The 16,281-nt window shown below is 40.9% G+C and overlaps 1 protein-coding gene across 1 annotated transcript in view; it reads left to right on the forward strand.

Moving 5' to 3' along the window:
* Window positions 1-12,754: 12,754 nt before the first annotated feature.
* The window catches only part of LOC108978114 (protein rhomboid-like), a 7,575-nt gene continuing 4,048 nt past the window's right edge, over window positions 12,755-16,281 (forward strand). Inside the window, exon 1 of the mRNA XM_018948240.1 lies at window positions 12,755-13,393. Coding sequence (XP_018803785.1) covers window positions 12,755-13,393 — 639 coding nt within the window. The remainder of the gene's footprint in view (window positions 13,394-16,281) is intronic.

Raw genomic sequence — 16,281 nt, forward strand, 5'->3', positions numbered from 1 at the left:
CAAATTCTCGAACGAGTTATCAGAAGTTGGCGTCAAGGGATGGACCATCTAAATCGTAGCCGCGGCTAACATAAACTTCGATTAATAAATGCCAAAGAATGTTCTTTCGGATGATAATAAACATTCACCATTAGATTTGAAGTTTCAGTGTGTTTTTCGCTAAAAAATGGATCACCTTTTACAATATGCTATAGTGACTCGATCTGAAGAATTTATTCGGAGATTGCACTATTGCCTTGGACAATAATCCATGCCAAATTTGGTGAAGATATCTCACAAATGAAGAAAAAAGTTTTCCATACAAACACTTTTTTTTGAGCTTTCTGCTCGTGTGGCAGCCATAAGCAATAGTGATGCGATATTGACGATTCCAACAAGATAGTATCTTTTTGGAAAGAAGACAACGTGAACAAATTTTCAGATTGATATCTCAAAAAAAAAAGAGCGCTCTTTGGAATAACCCTGTTACCAACTACCCTTCTCAAGGTATAGTAAGAGCTTACGAGAAAGTTATATTCTAGCGAAAAGGTCAGAGTTCGCCCACAAAAGTTAACTTGCAGCGAGTATTTGCTGGCACACAGCAGCTAGGAAATGCAATTCATTACCCCAGCATGAGTGGTAAAGCTGATTAAACGCCATAAAAGCACTTAACTTAAACATAATAATGCTATTATCAGAGCTTTAAGGAGAACGGTGTTGGCGTTGAACTCATGTGTACGCACACATACATATGTACATACAAAGGTGTGATTAAGCACATTTTAACAAAGTAACCGAAATGCATGTGGCATACAACCCGCTGCGCGTAGGTAGACTCCCAATTGCGTATGCCACAGAGGGATGAGGAGGATGTACGCGCCTGAAGAGCCAAAAGTTCTTAAAGAAATTCTTCTCAAAGTCACTTCCAAGCACTAGCCGCGCGTAAATGCATAAATGGGCGCTCGACTATTTCATAATTCTTAACATACAGCGAAATTGCTCACCAACACTAATGCGAGCTGGCATGCATACATGTACATAAGTGTGTGTAAGCCCAACTAGCAAGCCAAAGCCAAGTGATTGTTGTTGCGCTGTGCTTAGACTTGTGGGTGGCATTGTACGAAAGCGCTTGTGTTGTTGTGCATTGTTGTACGATTTTAATTCATTTCTTACTTTGCCTTTGTGTTTTTCTATTTCCATTCCGTTTTTAATTGTTAACACTATTAAAGTGTTGATTTTTGCTTTTGTTGCACACTTATCGAAATGAGGAGGGAGAAAAACCGAGAAACAACAAAAACGCCAAGGCAAAGGTAGAAAGTGCCACCCAACATTGTGTTGGCGTTGTTGTTGTTTACGCGCTTATGAAGCATACATATCCCTGGTGGACACACACACACATATGCAAACACACGCGGAGCGCAAAACATGTGCAGGTCCACAGTTGCCGCTTAATCTGAGCGCTTCCACGTGGGTGTGTGTGTGTGTGTGTATCGCCATTGTTATGCCGCCGTGTGTTGAAAAATTAAACTTTAATTATGTTAAGACGCACATACACATGCACGTGTCGCTGCTCACATTGGCCGTTTGTTGACGGCGGCACTTCTGCATTTTCACTTAGATACATACATATGTGCATACATACAAACACTCACTCGTGCATATGTTTGGCTGTTTATGCTTAGAGCAAGTTTCGTAGCTATAAGTTGAGTCTGTACTTACCTTTGTGTAACTGGTGGCGGTACATGACGGCCCACACGCGCTGCGCAGCGTCCCACATTTGCACGTTTGTTTTCTCAGCTGTTTCGCCGTTGTCGTTGAATGGCGGCAGAGCCACGAGGGCCCGTGTGAGCTTAGCGCTGTGCGCATGCGTGCTTATGCGTCGACCTGTGGAGCGGGAAGACATGAACTTATGTGTACATACATATGTAAGTAAGTAGGTATCAGCTATGTACTCTTATTGTTGTACTTAAATATTTAAATAGTCGTAAGTTTGTTGTGGTTTCGTCATTTTCTTAATGAAATTGGAGCAAAGTTGTTGAATATTTTTTGATATTAAATTCTTGCGCTGCCATTTCAAGTCATGTTTCACAAGTTGGTACAGTAATGCATGTGTACGTACATATGTGTTTGTAATCATGTTGTTATTTGTAGAATGCGTGAAATTTTTGAGGCAAACTTTGAGTTCACATACGTACGGGTATTTAACCTTTGACTTCCCCCTTCTGAAAAAATAAACATATATAATATGTCAAATGAGCTTCACAGCAACACTTTGCTTTAATATTAATGCCTGCAAATATTGAAGCGTCACTTTTTGACTCGAAACTTGACAGACACGGAAGTAGAATAGATTGAATGCAAAAAAATGTATGCTGCGCAAGCAGAAATATTTTCTCCAGCAGCAGATTGAAGAAGTTGCACGATAGGGAGTCGCCCTGTCTGAAAGCTCGTTTGGTTTCGAAAGGCTTGAATAGGTTTTTTTCGAGCCTGATGGAGCTTTTGGTGTTACTCTGCGTGTGTGTAAAGCGGTATTCGTTTTGCGGGGCCACCAAATCTGGACATTGCGGCATAGAGGCAGCTCCTGGCGAAAGCTGGACAGTGAAACAGAAAGTACCTAGATGTTTCCACCTCATCTTCCTCTCTGCAAATTTGATAAGTTGCGTCCTATACAATTTTTTGTCTCACCGCGTGATTACCAGTGGGATTATATCCAGTTAGAACGTCTAGCATTGCAGTTATGTAAACCTTGGTAAGAGCAGATAGTTACATGGATCCTTAGCATCCCACTTTGGGCCAGAAGGCTCTCGATACCCACATGTGCTATTTGCTGAAAACATATCTAAACTAAACTGGATTAAATTTTTACTTTTCCTTACTATTTCACGTTACGAAATCGAATCATTGTAGTCTTTCCTTCGTTTCGAATGAATGAGCGAAAATCACAACAAAAAAGAAACTTTCTCCGCACGTTCGCTTACAATTACGAAACCGGCGAAAAAGAAAAAACATTTATAATATAAAAGGAAAAAATACACGCCAACGCTTAAATTTACTTAGAGATAATTTAAGTGGGACTGTATTAATAAGCTTCGAAAGTGTGGAACTCAAGCAAAATTTGGGTTTTTACCGAAAAATGGCGTTGAGAAAATGCTTTCACTTTTCCACGGATTTAAGCCATGGCAATTGTCATTCTGCTTATAATTGTTTTCTTTTATTATTATTTGTTGTTGTTGTTGCTACTAACACGCACTTAGGTTTTAATTGTGCCACTAAAAGAAATTTTTTTTAATTATTAAGTTGCCTCTGTGGCGACAATTTAGTTCTGTATTCATTAAATGTTACCTCTGTTTGTTGTTGGAGTTTGTTGTAGCAGCAGCTTATATGCATACGTGCATAGAAACATAGTCACACACACACACACACACACATGCGCATGGCAAATGGATGCGCACGCATTTTCGTAATTTCACGGTAATAAGAGCAGAAATTTTAATGGCCATAACGGTTCGGCCAAATAAAAATAAAACTCACACAATTAAAGACATTTGACAACAACAACAACCACAACAACCACAACAAAAACATTGTTGTAATAAAGTAAACAGAAATAAGTGCAGTAGCGATTGCGGCAAAGACAATGTGAAGACAAAACATAAATAAACGTAAAAAGTTTCTTAACAACAACAATAGCAACAGCAATAAAATGTTTTGTAAACACAGCTTTGACAATTTGAGCTTGCTATTGTGGCCACAGTAGCAGAGCACAAAGCTAAAAAAGCGGAGGCAGTGTGTAAAGGTGGCGTTTTTGCGTTGTCAATAAGTTTATAAACCCACATTAGGGTGAACCAAAAACTAACCTATTCATGGGTTACAATTAAAAGAAAAATAAAATATTAGTGTAAACAAGAATTTTAAAAGGAGTCGGCGAGCATGCAAAGTTTCGTAAACAAAAAATCTGTTTCCGTTACAAAAACCCATAATTTCACCCAGGATAAAATTTTTACTTTTCGAATTCTTCAAGTTTCTGGCACATTTTTCAATTCAAAAACTCATATATTCACGAATCTGTTCATATTAACCCATGAATACGATAGTCAAGCTTCCGGTTCACCCTAATATGCATACATGTATGTATGAATTTTACCCAGTTTGCTATCACCATGGCATTCGTCTTTGTTTGATAGCAAGCGAATTAAGCTAAATGCGATTATAATATGAAAAGTATGGAAAGCGGACAGAGAATAAGTCAAGTCATATGTGCAGTTTCCCATATTCTTAGAGGTGGGTAAGGTGTATGGCGTCTTGTAAAACTTATTGGGACCCAAACTCCTAAGAAATGTTGAAAACACATAATTTTAATTTTGAGATTTTAAATAAAATTTAAAATGAGACGAAAATTGGTCATGATATTCAATATACCTTTCACAAACAAACAAAGAAAAATTTTACAAAAAATGTATTCGGATATAAGTTATAGTTGTCCGTTAAGAAAAACTTTATCGGAGATTGTAGCGTTGCTTTGGACAATAATTAAGGTCACACTTCAGATCTCTTTTCAAAAAAGCTTTCCCCAGAAGAACTTCATTTCGAGCGGTCAGTTCAGAAATCGGTCTCACCCCATACATTAATTTGTAGACATTAGCAAACATGGGCGGCACGTAAGAGTATGCAACAATGCGTGCCGTCATCATTGCAACGAATACGGTTAACAACAACAAAGCGGCACAGCGCAGTGGCAGCCATCATCATTAACAGTGTCAACGTAACGCGATCGGCACATCATCTACCGCACCAGAATACACCATAAATGCCAGTAGTATGCTTGCAAGAAAATGTTTTTATGTGTGTAAGTATATGTAGCAGCAACAGGCGTTGCAATAGTTATCACTTAGCAGCGCTTCGCTCGTTCACAGCATTGTCGCCATTGTGGCAGCGGCGTGTTCATAAGTAACAGAAGTGGCACATCGCTGATTGCCTGCTACATGCCACACGCAGCCCCAAGCCCCAACAGCAGCAAGGCACGCTCAGTCGGCAACAGCCGGCTTAAGCAGTTCGCCAGCGCATTGCCCCACCAGCAGTGTCATCAAAGTCGCGGTTCAACTGGAGCATTTATTCCGCATATTTCTCATTTGATGGATTTCTTTCTGCCTTTGCGTCGCGCGCTCACTCTTTGTTGCTGTGTTGCTGTCCCCCCCCCACGACTGCACCGGTCTTGCTTGACATGTTAATACGCTCAATTTCGAGTAATTTCTTTAATGGTAATTTTTAATTTCATTAAGCGACTGCCAAGCCGCCGTCAAAGAGAAGTGCCGAGAGGCAAGTGGCAAGTGGCAGGCAGTGAGCGGGTTGTTGTTGCAGCTGCTGTTGTTTATACTGGTGGATGCCAGTGACTTCATTTGCTATATACATACATACATACATGTGAGCAGAGACCTCTCTTGCCGTAGTCTTTTGTGAATGAGAAAGGTGTGGAAAATGAAATAGGTTTTGAAGAAAAATGTCTGAAACTTGATGCGGCAGCGATTAAAAAGGAAAAGCGTTGCTAATTACTGAACTTTATAGCAAGGCGCCCAAGCATACACACATACATATGTCTTGAATGTGTGTTTGTTGTTGTTGTGGGCAGCAAAAGCGCACAGTCAAATAATCACATCCACAATGATGCCAATAAAGCATTAAGTCGCCACATCGTGCGGCACGAATGAGTTTTGCACGCAACATGCGTGTGAAATTTCAAGCATTTTTCGCATTTTATTGTACAATATCATTGCTTTACTTTGTATTTTCAAGCATTCAATTGTGCACTTAAAGCAGCAGAAATGAAGCAATGAAGCGTCTTAGGAAAAAGAAAACAAAAGGCACACACGAGTACGTATTTAAAATATATTTTTAGGTTAGTCATACATATATAGGTAAATTATATACTTACTTACTTACACATTATCACATATGTATATATATCACTTGAATATACATATATTTATCCCATATTTTATTTACTCATTTACTACCGTCTCTCTATCTCCCACTCACTCTTTTTATATCCTGAATATAGTATATTAAGTTTGCAACGAAGTTTGTTACAATCAAAAGAAACGTTGGAGCCGCTATAAAGTAACGGGTTTTTCAAAATGAGCGCTCCAAAAGTTTGTTTTTGAATAAAAAACAATGAAATTCTTTATTCCTGTGAAAGTACATTCGATCCCATTATCTATGGAACTCAAGTTCTTTTGCATGGAAATCACGGTTTTCAAGCATAAATCGGCCGATAAAGCTGCAATTTCACGTTCGATATTCGTACGAAGTTCATCAATCGTCGCTGGGTTGTTGGCATAGGCCATAGACTTGACGTAGCCCCACAGAAAATACAGGGTCTGTCCGAAAAGTAATAGGACTGAGTAGATTTATAAAAATTTATTGAACCAATAGGCACAATTCTTTAAAAGCTTTCAAAATAGGCAGAAGCGTCGATGCAGCGCTGCCAGCGCGATTTCCAAGAAATACATTCTCCGGAAAAGCTTTGAGAGCCGAGGTCGGCCTTTTCAAACAAGGAAACAAAAAAAGCCCGAGTAGCCCACATCTGGGCTGGAGGAAACAAACTCATGGTGGACGATAACTTTGATGTCAAGAAAGACAATCAGTAACGTTTTCACTTTGGATTTGCACATTCTTCCCTTTTTTGGAGGTCTCCAAAAAGGTGAGGTGCCGCCGAAACACACCACTTCTTGCTGAAGCAACATTTGAGTAAGCCTATGTTATATCAATCGTCTCTGTCGCAGATTCACCAAGTTTCACACATAATTCAAACTTGTACTTCTGTTTTAACAAAAGCTGCACTCGAAATAATATAAATATTGCTGCCGTTTGGGCAAGTGTTGCTGAAGGCCGCAATTTGTCGATTTCAATACGTTCTGAAGAATTGGGACTGTCTCAAACCACAACTTGGCGGTTTCTGTGAAAAGCTTGCATCCATATAAGTTATTTTCAGTCAAGAACTGAAGCCATTGGACCACCGTAAACGTCTAGAATTTGCTGATTTTGCCTTGGAGCAACTTGAAACCAAAAACGATTATTTTAAGAAAATCATCTTCTCCAATGAGGCTCACAAAACTGTAGAGTCTGGTACAAAGCAAGTCCACAAATTATTCATGAGCTACCGTTATATTCCGCTAAATTGATAGTTTGGTCTGGGTTTTTTGAAGTTTGTGCCACTGTTTCTGTCAATGGTAAGCGTTATAGATCAATGATAACCAACTTTTTATGGCCGCTATTGGAGGAAGCAACATTTGGTTCCAGCAAGATGGCGCTACGTGCCACAGACCACATGCAGCAACCGAATTATTGCCACAAAGGTTTGAAGATTCGGTTATTTCAAGAAGTTGTGATATTGTATGGCCTCCATGAAGTTGTGATTTAACACCGTTGGACCACTTCTTGTGCGGTTAACCAGACTCATTTTCATGACATGTGACTTGATTTAGTGCAAAAAGTACTCGAAAATTGCAAAAGAAATCGTGGTGGCCGTTTGAATGGTGTTATAGTCAGAACTTAATTGTATCGTTTGTACTTAACATTTCACATCGAGTCAGACCACTACAACATAATTTTCTCTCTCTTTTACTAATGATTTTCTCAAACGCGAATTAAGCCACCCGCTCAAACTCACACGCGGCCCAACCGATTTAGATGCAATAACGGCATGTTTATAGAATATACAATGTCAAATATGTGTGTGTGCATGCATTCAGATTTCTCCAGTGCTGGTAATTGACAAAATCGATTTGGCATTAAAATTCAACGATTTCTTGAATAAGTCAACAGTCATTGGCATAAAACAACTAAAAGCCAAACAAACAAAGGTTGAGGGTTATTGCAGTAGTTATGTGATGTGTGGTGTGCACGTGTGTGTGTTTTCTCATAACTATAACTGTCTGCGGCGCTGCAGAAGGGCTAATATTTCAGTCGACCACATTTGCTTGCTGCCGCAGGACGCAGATTTACAACGGTGCAATTGCCAGCCAAAAAAGGTAAAATGGTGTACACGGTCAGCGCACACACACTCACAAGCTAACAAACAAATGAGTGCATATGAAGTACCAAAAAAAAAAAAAAAAAAATCAAACAGAAATCCGTTTGTGTGGCGTGGAAGGGGCAGCCAGTGCTTCAAATGCCAAACAAAAGTTAAATAAAAAAATGTCCAAGTGAAGGTGAAGTGAACGATTTTTAAAGTGTATATGGTTGGTTGTACATGCCACAACTAAATGCGATACAGAGGCAGAAACAGCAGTGCAAATGGTGGCAACAAGACCAGCTAAAGCAGCAACATCGCAAACACCTGTCTATTTGTTCGCATACACACACATAAACACATTACACATACAGTATAATCACTTAAATATATTGAAATCCAACTCGCTCCTTTTTCCACTTCGTGCTCTTCTCATTTCCGTTTGTTATTGTTGCCGGTTGCATGCAGCGCTTCTGCTTTTATCCCTGCGCTACGCCGCTCCTGTTTGCCTGAGCTTTCAGCTCCTTATTGCTGACGCCCATTGTGTCCCTAATCAGCGAGACAACTGCGCCATTACCGGTTTGGCGTCTGGGACTTAACTTATAAGGAAATTACCGTAATGTACAGGACACGTTTGGCAGCGCCTACACGCAAATACAGCTACTTGGTATTGGCTCAGGTGTATTAGCGGTGCGAGTTTCCAGCAGACAGTGAGTCCTGCAAAATAAATGTGCTTGTGTTGTCCTATTAGTTTTAAGCAGAGTTTTAGCAAAAGTAATTTTTCTTTGTCTAACTTTTTTTTTTGTTTTTAAATTCACCATAAACAGTTGCAGAAGTCATTTGGCGAGCTTTCGCTTAAACTTTTATAGCCGTCATTTTGCTTGATGGCGCACGTGTATTTGTGAATATGTAAATAAATGTGTGTTTCAAGATGCTTTTTTATATCGCTAAAGAAGTTTAAAATTTGTTACTCTGTACTCTGGCTGTTTAAGCTGTTTTGTAATAAGATAAGCCCACTGGTGTGCAATCATCATTACAAGTGCTTACGAAGGTCTTGAGGACACCTTTTTGTACGAATAATTTAAAAGGACAGCATTTGTGGTGGATAAGTTACTGTTATTAGAACAAAATATTTATTTATATTTTATACATATGTAAATACCCGGGTTGCCTTTAGCATTTCGTTTTTTGAGCACAAAAACGAGTGTTATTTGTTTAGAAAATCGCTTTATTATTTTTCAAAATATTCAACATTAAGATCTAAACACTTTTGCATGGGTTAGAACCATTTGTCGAAACGGTCTTGTTGCTCTGATTGAATTATCTCCAAACCTTGTGTTTTGAACGCAGTAACTGCCTCTTCAGATGTCGAAATTTTTTTTTTTTAAAGTTTGCTGAACCCATAAATGCCTATTGCTGTCTCACCGATAGGTCACACGACTATTTTGCAATATCAGTTTGCGCACAGCAATAATAATTTCTGGAACAACGATTCATTTTAGACTTCTTCTATACTGGCGTCGACACCATATACGCGGTGTTAGACGAGAACACACAAAAGATCAAAAGGGGGGTTTCTCTTTCGAGGCTGTTGTTTAATTTTCATTGGGGCGGTTTTACGCGGCGGATCTTCAAACGGATGTCCTTTGGCTATCCATCGGATACTTGATCTAAGAGCGGAAGCCGTGAGCTGCTTGAGCCACATGTAAAATAATCTCAAAGAACTTTCTTCAGTTGCATGAACCTCCAAACATGACTCAATCCTCCATTTTAGAAGACCTTCACAAAACTCGTCTTGAGCTGAGCTACGACATTCGGTTCAATATTCTTCCATGCCATTCGATAAAGGCTATTTATTAATTGATCTTCATTGCAAAAATTGAATTCTGTTCATCGATGCACTATTGCTGAATTATGCCATGTCGAGAGTAGTGAAAAATAAACTCGCGAAAATGTTCCCGATTTAATAATAAGTAACTGTTAACAACACAAATAGCGCTCGTAACAACACAATTACCAGTCTCCTTAATATTCAAAGGACTTAGTTCACACAGTAATGTTCTAAATCTAAGCTTTTGTAACCCTCTGTGTTAACATCCTCAAATAAACCTCTTTCCAATTATTTATATGTCGAGGTTTTGTTATTGAAATTGTAGTAGGCTAAGAATCGACTGTCATTCCTCGAAGAGACGGATCGACAGGGGGAGAACTGCTGAAGATGCTTCTCTGGATCCGGCCATGTTACTTTAGAGCAACTGAAAATATGAAAAAAAAAGACTCACTGCAGATTGAAATCCTGCGTTGACTTTAAAATGAAATAAGAATTTGGATTCATAACTTTATTACCACTGAAAACCAATCATGAATCAACACAACCTCTGAGTGACAAATTTCAGTTGACTATTTTATGTGTTTCTTTTATCAAGCCAGGTCTAGCGAATCTGTGCTTTTAACGTTTGAATTTTTACTCCACTAAAATGAGGCGCAGTAGTGTTGAGAGTTTGGCTCTGTCTATTGATTGACTGATAAATTGGTCTACTCTCTCCGCTTTTTAAGCAACATCAAAAGACTATTTTTGAACTGAACGCATCTACCTACAAAGATAATAAATTCGCACAAAATTCGTAATTTCTATAACTCAATTTTAAATGGCTACATAATGTTTATGAGAAGGCAAAAGTAGGTCTATTTTAAAACGATAGTCTCTGGGACAGGTGCATGTTAACGTCATTCGTATTTTTAATATCAGACACTATAAGTAGCTCAAAGCTATCCATATTTCATGATTCTCATTTCGATTACTGCTTCAAATGACAGCTATGGACATCTTTAAGTACTCGTTTTACTGGAAATCCTTCTTTTACAGAATGCAGTTCTCATATAAACTCATGACCTTATAATGAATTAACTAAACGCTCTCCACAAACAACTTAAGTACAGAAATCAGTTATTAAATGCTTCTTCTACCGTCCACCCCCTACTCATGAGTGAAATTTAATTACGCTGAAGGATAACAAATTTGGCAATGGCGCAGTTAAGGTTGACCGGTTACGGTCACAACAATCCTTGTTAGCCAAAACGAGCTTTGCCAAAATGTTGAGAGCGGACCCTGCAAGAAATCGCTTGGTATGCAAGCGGTCTGATTTTAAAGTTTGTTTGAGCAGTTGTGACAAGGCCTTCTAAAATATTATGTATTAGTCACTAAGTTGTTTCAAGATTTCGTTTATTTCCCCATTATTATTGGCGGTAAAGTTCAGCTTGAATCTTCAACTCCGTAGTGTAGTTCATATGGCTGCTACTCCAACTTTAATTTGGCTAAATTATTTTAGTTTGTTGGGTTACCCTTACGTATAACGTATGGTATATTTTTAGTGTCTGTGTGTGTGCTGACTCTGGCAAATGAACTGCAGTCTTTTTCGCTTGCCAAAAGCATTTTTCTATGTCAGTTGCTGCACTTGTTTTTTCCTTTTCAAATTTTACTTGGATTTAGTTTTTTGTTGCAGTTTTCGTCGCTGGCGCCTGCCTGTGCTGCCATGTGCGTTCTTGAGTGTTTGTATGTGATTATAGCAACATTGGCGGAGCATGGATTCTTTCTCATTTTTAGACTTAGTAAGAGCACTAATGCGATGCACTGTGGTCTATTGCTGGCAAGAATGTCGTAGTTTAATATTATTGATTTCAAGTTTACATTACTGGGGTCTTCAACGAATAAGAACATGGAGACTTGCAAATACAAGGCCTCCCATGGTTAGATCAAGTTTTTGAAGGGCTTTGGGATTTATAATGAAATCAGACCATTTCTCTTATATTGCTACATTAGTTGTTTCAAGGATTGATCATTTTCTTTGCCTACTGTTCCATCAGCCGTTCCAACTCTCTGCAGTTCGCGAACACGCTATGTCTAGCCGCGCCGCATACGCGCACAAAGTAACTATTTGGCTGGCTGACTGCCTGTTTGCTCCAAGGCGGTCTGGAGCGCGTCTACAGCGCTGGCGTGTCTATTATTGGCAGCCGTCTTGACACCATTGCCGCCGTCCGCTTCGTTGGCGTTTCGCGCGGCATGGCATTTAAGGCATTCAAGCCCTTGGAAACAGCGACGGCGGTGCGGTTGACACTCTTTACATTTGGATTGTCGCACATAGAACCAGATAGAACTTTTACATTTCCAGACGTTCACAGTGATTTACACATACAAACACACAAGCATACATGCAAGTCACAAGGTGAAGCGCCGTGCATGAGGTGGCGTCTGATGAGCGTTGACTGTGTCACTGCGACTAATGCCGATCTGAATCTGAGTGAGCAAGTGAGCCCTAAGTGCGTGTGATATTTTGTGTGCGCATTGTGCCAACGCGAATTCCACGAGGCATGACGGCGCGTCTTGGCGCTGCATTACATGTTATTTTTGTACGGAAATAACCTTGAGCCAAATAAACTAAGTAATTTCCTTTTTTTTTCTTGTGCCTTAATTTGGCTTTCTTTGCAGCTACTTCAGGCGGACACGAATAAATTATTGTCAACTTCATTCACATCAGTAGAGCGCAGCCCGGCGGTGTGACAGTGCATTAGTGGCAATACGAAGGACGCATTTGCGCACACTCACGCTCACATCACGTTTGTGACAAATAATCAGCGTCTGGCTGTCAGGCACCAGGTAGTCGATGTGTAAGCGTGCGTTCCTTAGTGGCTGGTGCGGAGTGGGTCGGATGCCAAACTGCAACACACATGCAAGTCGCGGAAAATGAAGGCAGGGGATTTACGCAGCACATGCATACGCTTGTGAGCGCTTTGCCACCGCGATCGGAAGCCCGCCACATGGAAGCAGCTCTCATGTCAGCGGCAGCGGAGGCAATGTCGGCTACAGTTGCATCACAAGAACAGCTGCCGCCTCATCAACGCTATCAACAAGAACCAGAAGCAAAGCCAAAATCACAGCCAAAGAAGTTGAATGCAATGAGTCCCTATATAATAGAAATCGCTGATGATGACGTGCAAGCAAATTATCCGCCCAAAGCGCACACATATGAAAACACAGACACGACAGCGACACAACCGGCGCGGCAGCGCCACTGCACATGTGTGCGCAGCGCAAGCGATGCGGCAATTGTGCTGCGCGTATGCTCGAATTTATGCAACACCAGCGAGGGTCCCTGCGCGCTTTCCACCCAATGTCAGGCGCTGTCACCGTCAGCATGTCTGACTAGCGCTGCTCCTGTTGCAACACCGGGCGCTACAGTTAGACCGGAAACGTTGGCGACAAATCAGCGCAAATATTGCACTGTCTGTTGCGCGCTGGTAGCGCTGGGTAGGGCGCGAGACGACGAGCAGGAGGAGAAAAAGTATTTGGCAGACTATAAGCGCTGCTGGCCGCCGCCACCGTTCATTACGCTGGTGTCGCTACTGGAGGTGAGTTAGTAAAAATTTTGTTTTAATTTGTTGCGGAGACTTCTTGCAGACGATTGTTGGTTCGTGGAAAGTGCACATACAGCTGCACGAGTGCAGTTTTTGTGCCGCATTCGCTTTAAAAATTCATTTATTCCGACGCGTCTGACTTAGTCCTTTTCGCGCGCGTATACAAAAAGTAAAAAATAATAAATTAATGCATAAGCGCTAGGGAGCAGAAAAGTAAATGTCCAAAATTTAAGTTGCTTGGCAGTACAACGCTTTGTTCTGATTTTTACTTGTGTAATGAGGCACAAAGTGGAGTCCATTTACTGCAAGGAGCAAGCTCAGCCTGTTATCTCCTTTAGCTACCTGGGTGGTTTTAGTTATGACAGCGACTGAGTTTTTACTTTTCACATTAAAAGCTTACCACGACAGCACTTTCGACGCAGCATTGCCTTAGTTTTTCCAATGGCAGAGCCGTAGTTCTCTCTTATCAAAGCAATCCATAAAATATTGCTTCATTAATTTAAGTACACTGAATTTTAACACGGAAAAGTTCGATGGAATAAATTGGGATTGCGGAAAGTAACCGGACCCTACGGAACCGGATACGATTGTGACTGATGAGAAAAAGAACTTGTAACATAATTACATCCCATAATTAGGATTGAGTAACCATATATTTACTTTTACCCTGCAGAATATATTATATATATATTCATTAAACATTCATTCACCGACTCAGCAAATAAACTTACAAAAAAACACCAAAAATTTTGGGTTCAATTGGATGAATAGTCTCTTCAGTCAGTCTCTATGGCTTACAACTCTACCTATTTGGTTATAAAAAATGGTTATTTCAAAGTGCGGTCGCTTAACGCACACCATATATCGGCGAATACGCAAAAGTTTACAGTTAGTCAAAACAAACTTCCATCAATGAAAAATGCCAAGTCCCAACAGCGTCATTGAACTTCACGGCGTCAATCGCTGCTGAGCTGCCTGCTTGGGGCGGCATAGGGCGTGAATGTTGAAGAGAAGGGCAACCAGCAGACTGGTGCGTTACGTTTCAAATGAACTTTCAAAGTTGTTGTACCAGTCCAAGCGGTACAAAAAAAATAAAAAAAAAACCAAAAACTGCAAATAATAAAGTAAAAAGACAACAATAACAACACACGAGTTGGCAGCTAGGTCGTATATGCTCATATTTCATCAGAGGCATTGTGCAAAAATGGGTAAAGTAAAGCAAATAAAAGAAAACTCTACGACTGCAAACACAAAGCGGAGGGCTGGCGGCAACTACAACATACCAAGCGGTGTCTGCGCTGGCGTAGTCTACGAGTGTGTAACTTGTGACCCACAATGGCTTGGTAACTGCCGGCATAGTGGCAATAATACACGTAGTGCGTACAATTTTCCAGGGCCATTCAAATGCACTGTGCCTCGCAGCGCCAACTACTTACATCCAAGCACACGTCCGTTTTTCCGTCCGTCAGTCCGTCCGCCCGGCTGGCCGCTTGCGCTGCTTGAAAGGGGCGCAAATGTCTATGTTTATGCGAGTTAATATTACATTTCATAGTCTGGCACTTGTCTGTGCTTATGTTCGGGCGTAATCGTGCGGATGTCTGTGGATTGTATAAAATATTTAGTTGCGCTGTTTTTGCGCGGCTGTGGTGAATTGGGGGCTGCTGCTGGCCCAACTACTGTCTGCGAATCGACTACATTTACATGGTGTAAATGAAATTTGAAATTGACCCGAGCGCGCTTGTGTGCGCATGTATGTGTGTTGGTGTGCGATAAAAGCAAATTTGCTTATGCAATAAAAATTGTTTCGAGCTTTGCGCCAAAGGCACACCCTCCCTGGGCATAACTGTTGGTTTGAAAATCATGAAAATATCCCCAATGCGCCGCCAAAGTCACTGCTGCACAGACACATGTGTGGGCCCGACAACTACTGACGCGTAAACGTATCTACAATGTCTGACGCGGTGTCTCGCCAAGTCGCAATCGTCTCAAACTCCAACTCTGATTCCGCAGACAAACCGTCTTGCGTGCACTCGCTCGCCGGCGTGCTTGGCGTGTTTACAGTGGTGTGTTCGTTATGGTGGGCCGATGACGTGATGACACGCTGCTTTACGATTTCTTCCGAGAGGAGCGCGACTGGCGTGGTGGTGCGCCTGGCCAGCGCTCAACCCTTGTCACTGTCTTTATGATGTGCTCTCCATTTTTCATGACTTTTCTGCGCTTTACTTCCTCATCAAGAGGCAAGACGATTCCGAATTCCATGTATACTTAATGGCACCCAATGCGCCAAGTATTCGCATTTGATAAATTCATTCGCCTTTAATGCTGGTATCTGGCACTTTCGACTCAATCTTATAGCTGTTGACTGCCGAAACTCTGTGGGGCGTGGGGGTGTAGCCATATTAATGTATCAATGAATTGGTATATAAATAAGAAAGTAATTGGAATTCTACTCCAGGCGCTTTTTCTTGTGGCAGATCGTTAATCACAAGTGATTAATTTGATGGCAAACTGTATTTAATACGAGCAGAGTTTGATAAGCCATTGACTATTTCTTCTACTTCGTTACTGGCGTAGAAAACGCTTACGCGGTTATAGCCATGTTAACAACAGCAGGCTGTTTTTTACTGTTCATTGGAGACGTTTTTTACGTCGCGGGTCCCAAACCCAGCGCACAACTCTGTGATAGGGACGTTCGCCTTCTCACTTTTGCTCGCCTTTAAACAGATTTTCTTAGACTATCCAGAGGATATTTGGGCAAACACCGGAAGTAGTGAGCTACTTCTTCTTCTTCTTCTTGATTGGCGTAGTCACCGCTTACGCGATTATAGCCGAGTTAACAACAGCGCGCCAGTCGTTTCTTCTTTTCGCTACGTGGCGCCAAT

Source organism: Bactrocera latifrons, unplaced genomic scaffold, assembly GCF_001853355.1.
Source record: "Bactrocera latifrons isolate USDA-ARS-PBARC rearing strain unplaced genomic scaffold, ASM185335v1 scaffold_118, whole genome shotgun sequence".
Taxonomy (NCBI): Eukaryota; Metazoa; Arthropoda; class Insecta; order Diptera; family Tephritidae; genus Bactrocera; species Bactrocera latifrons.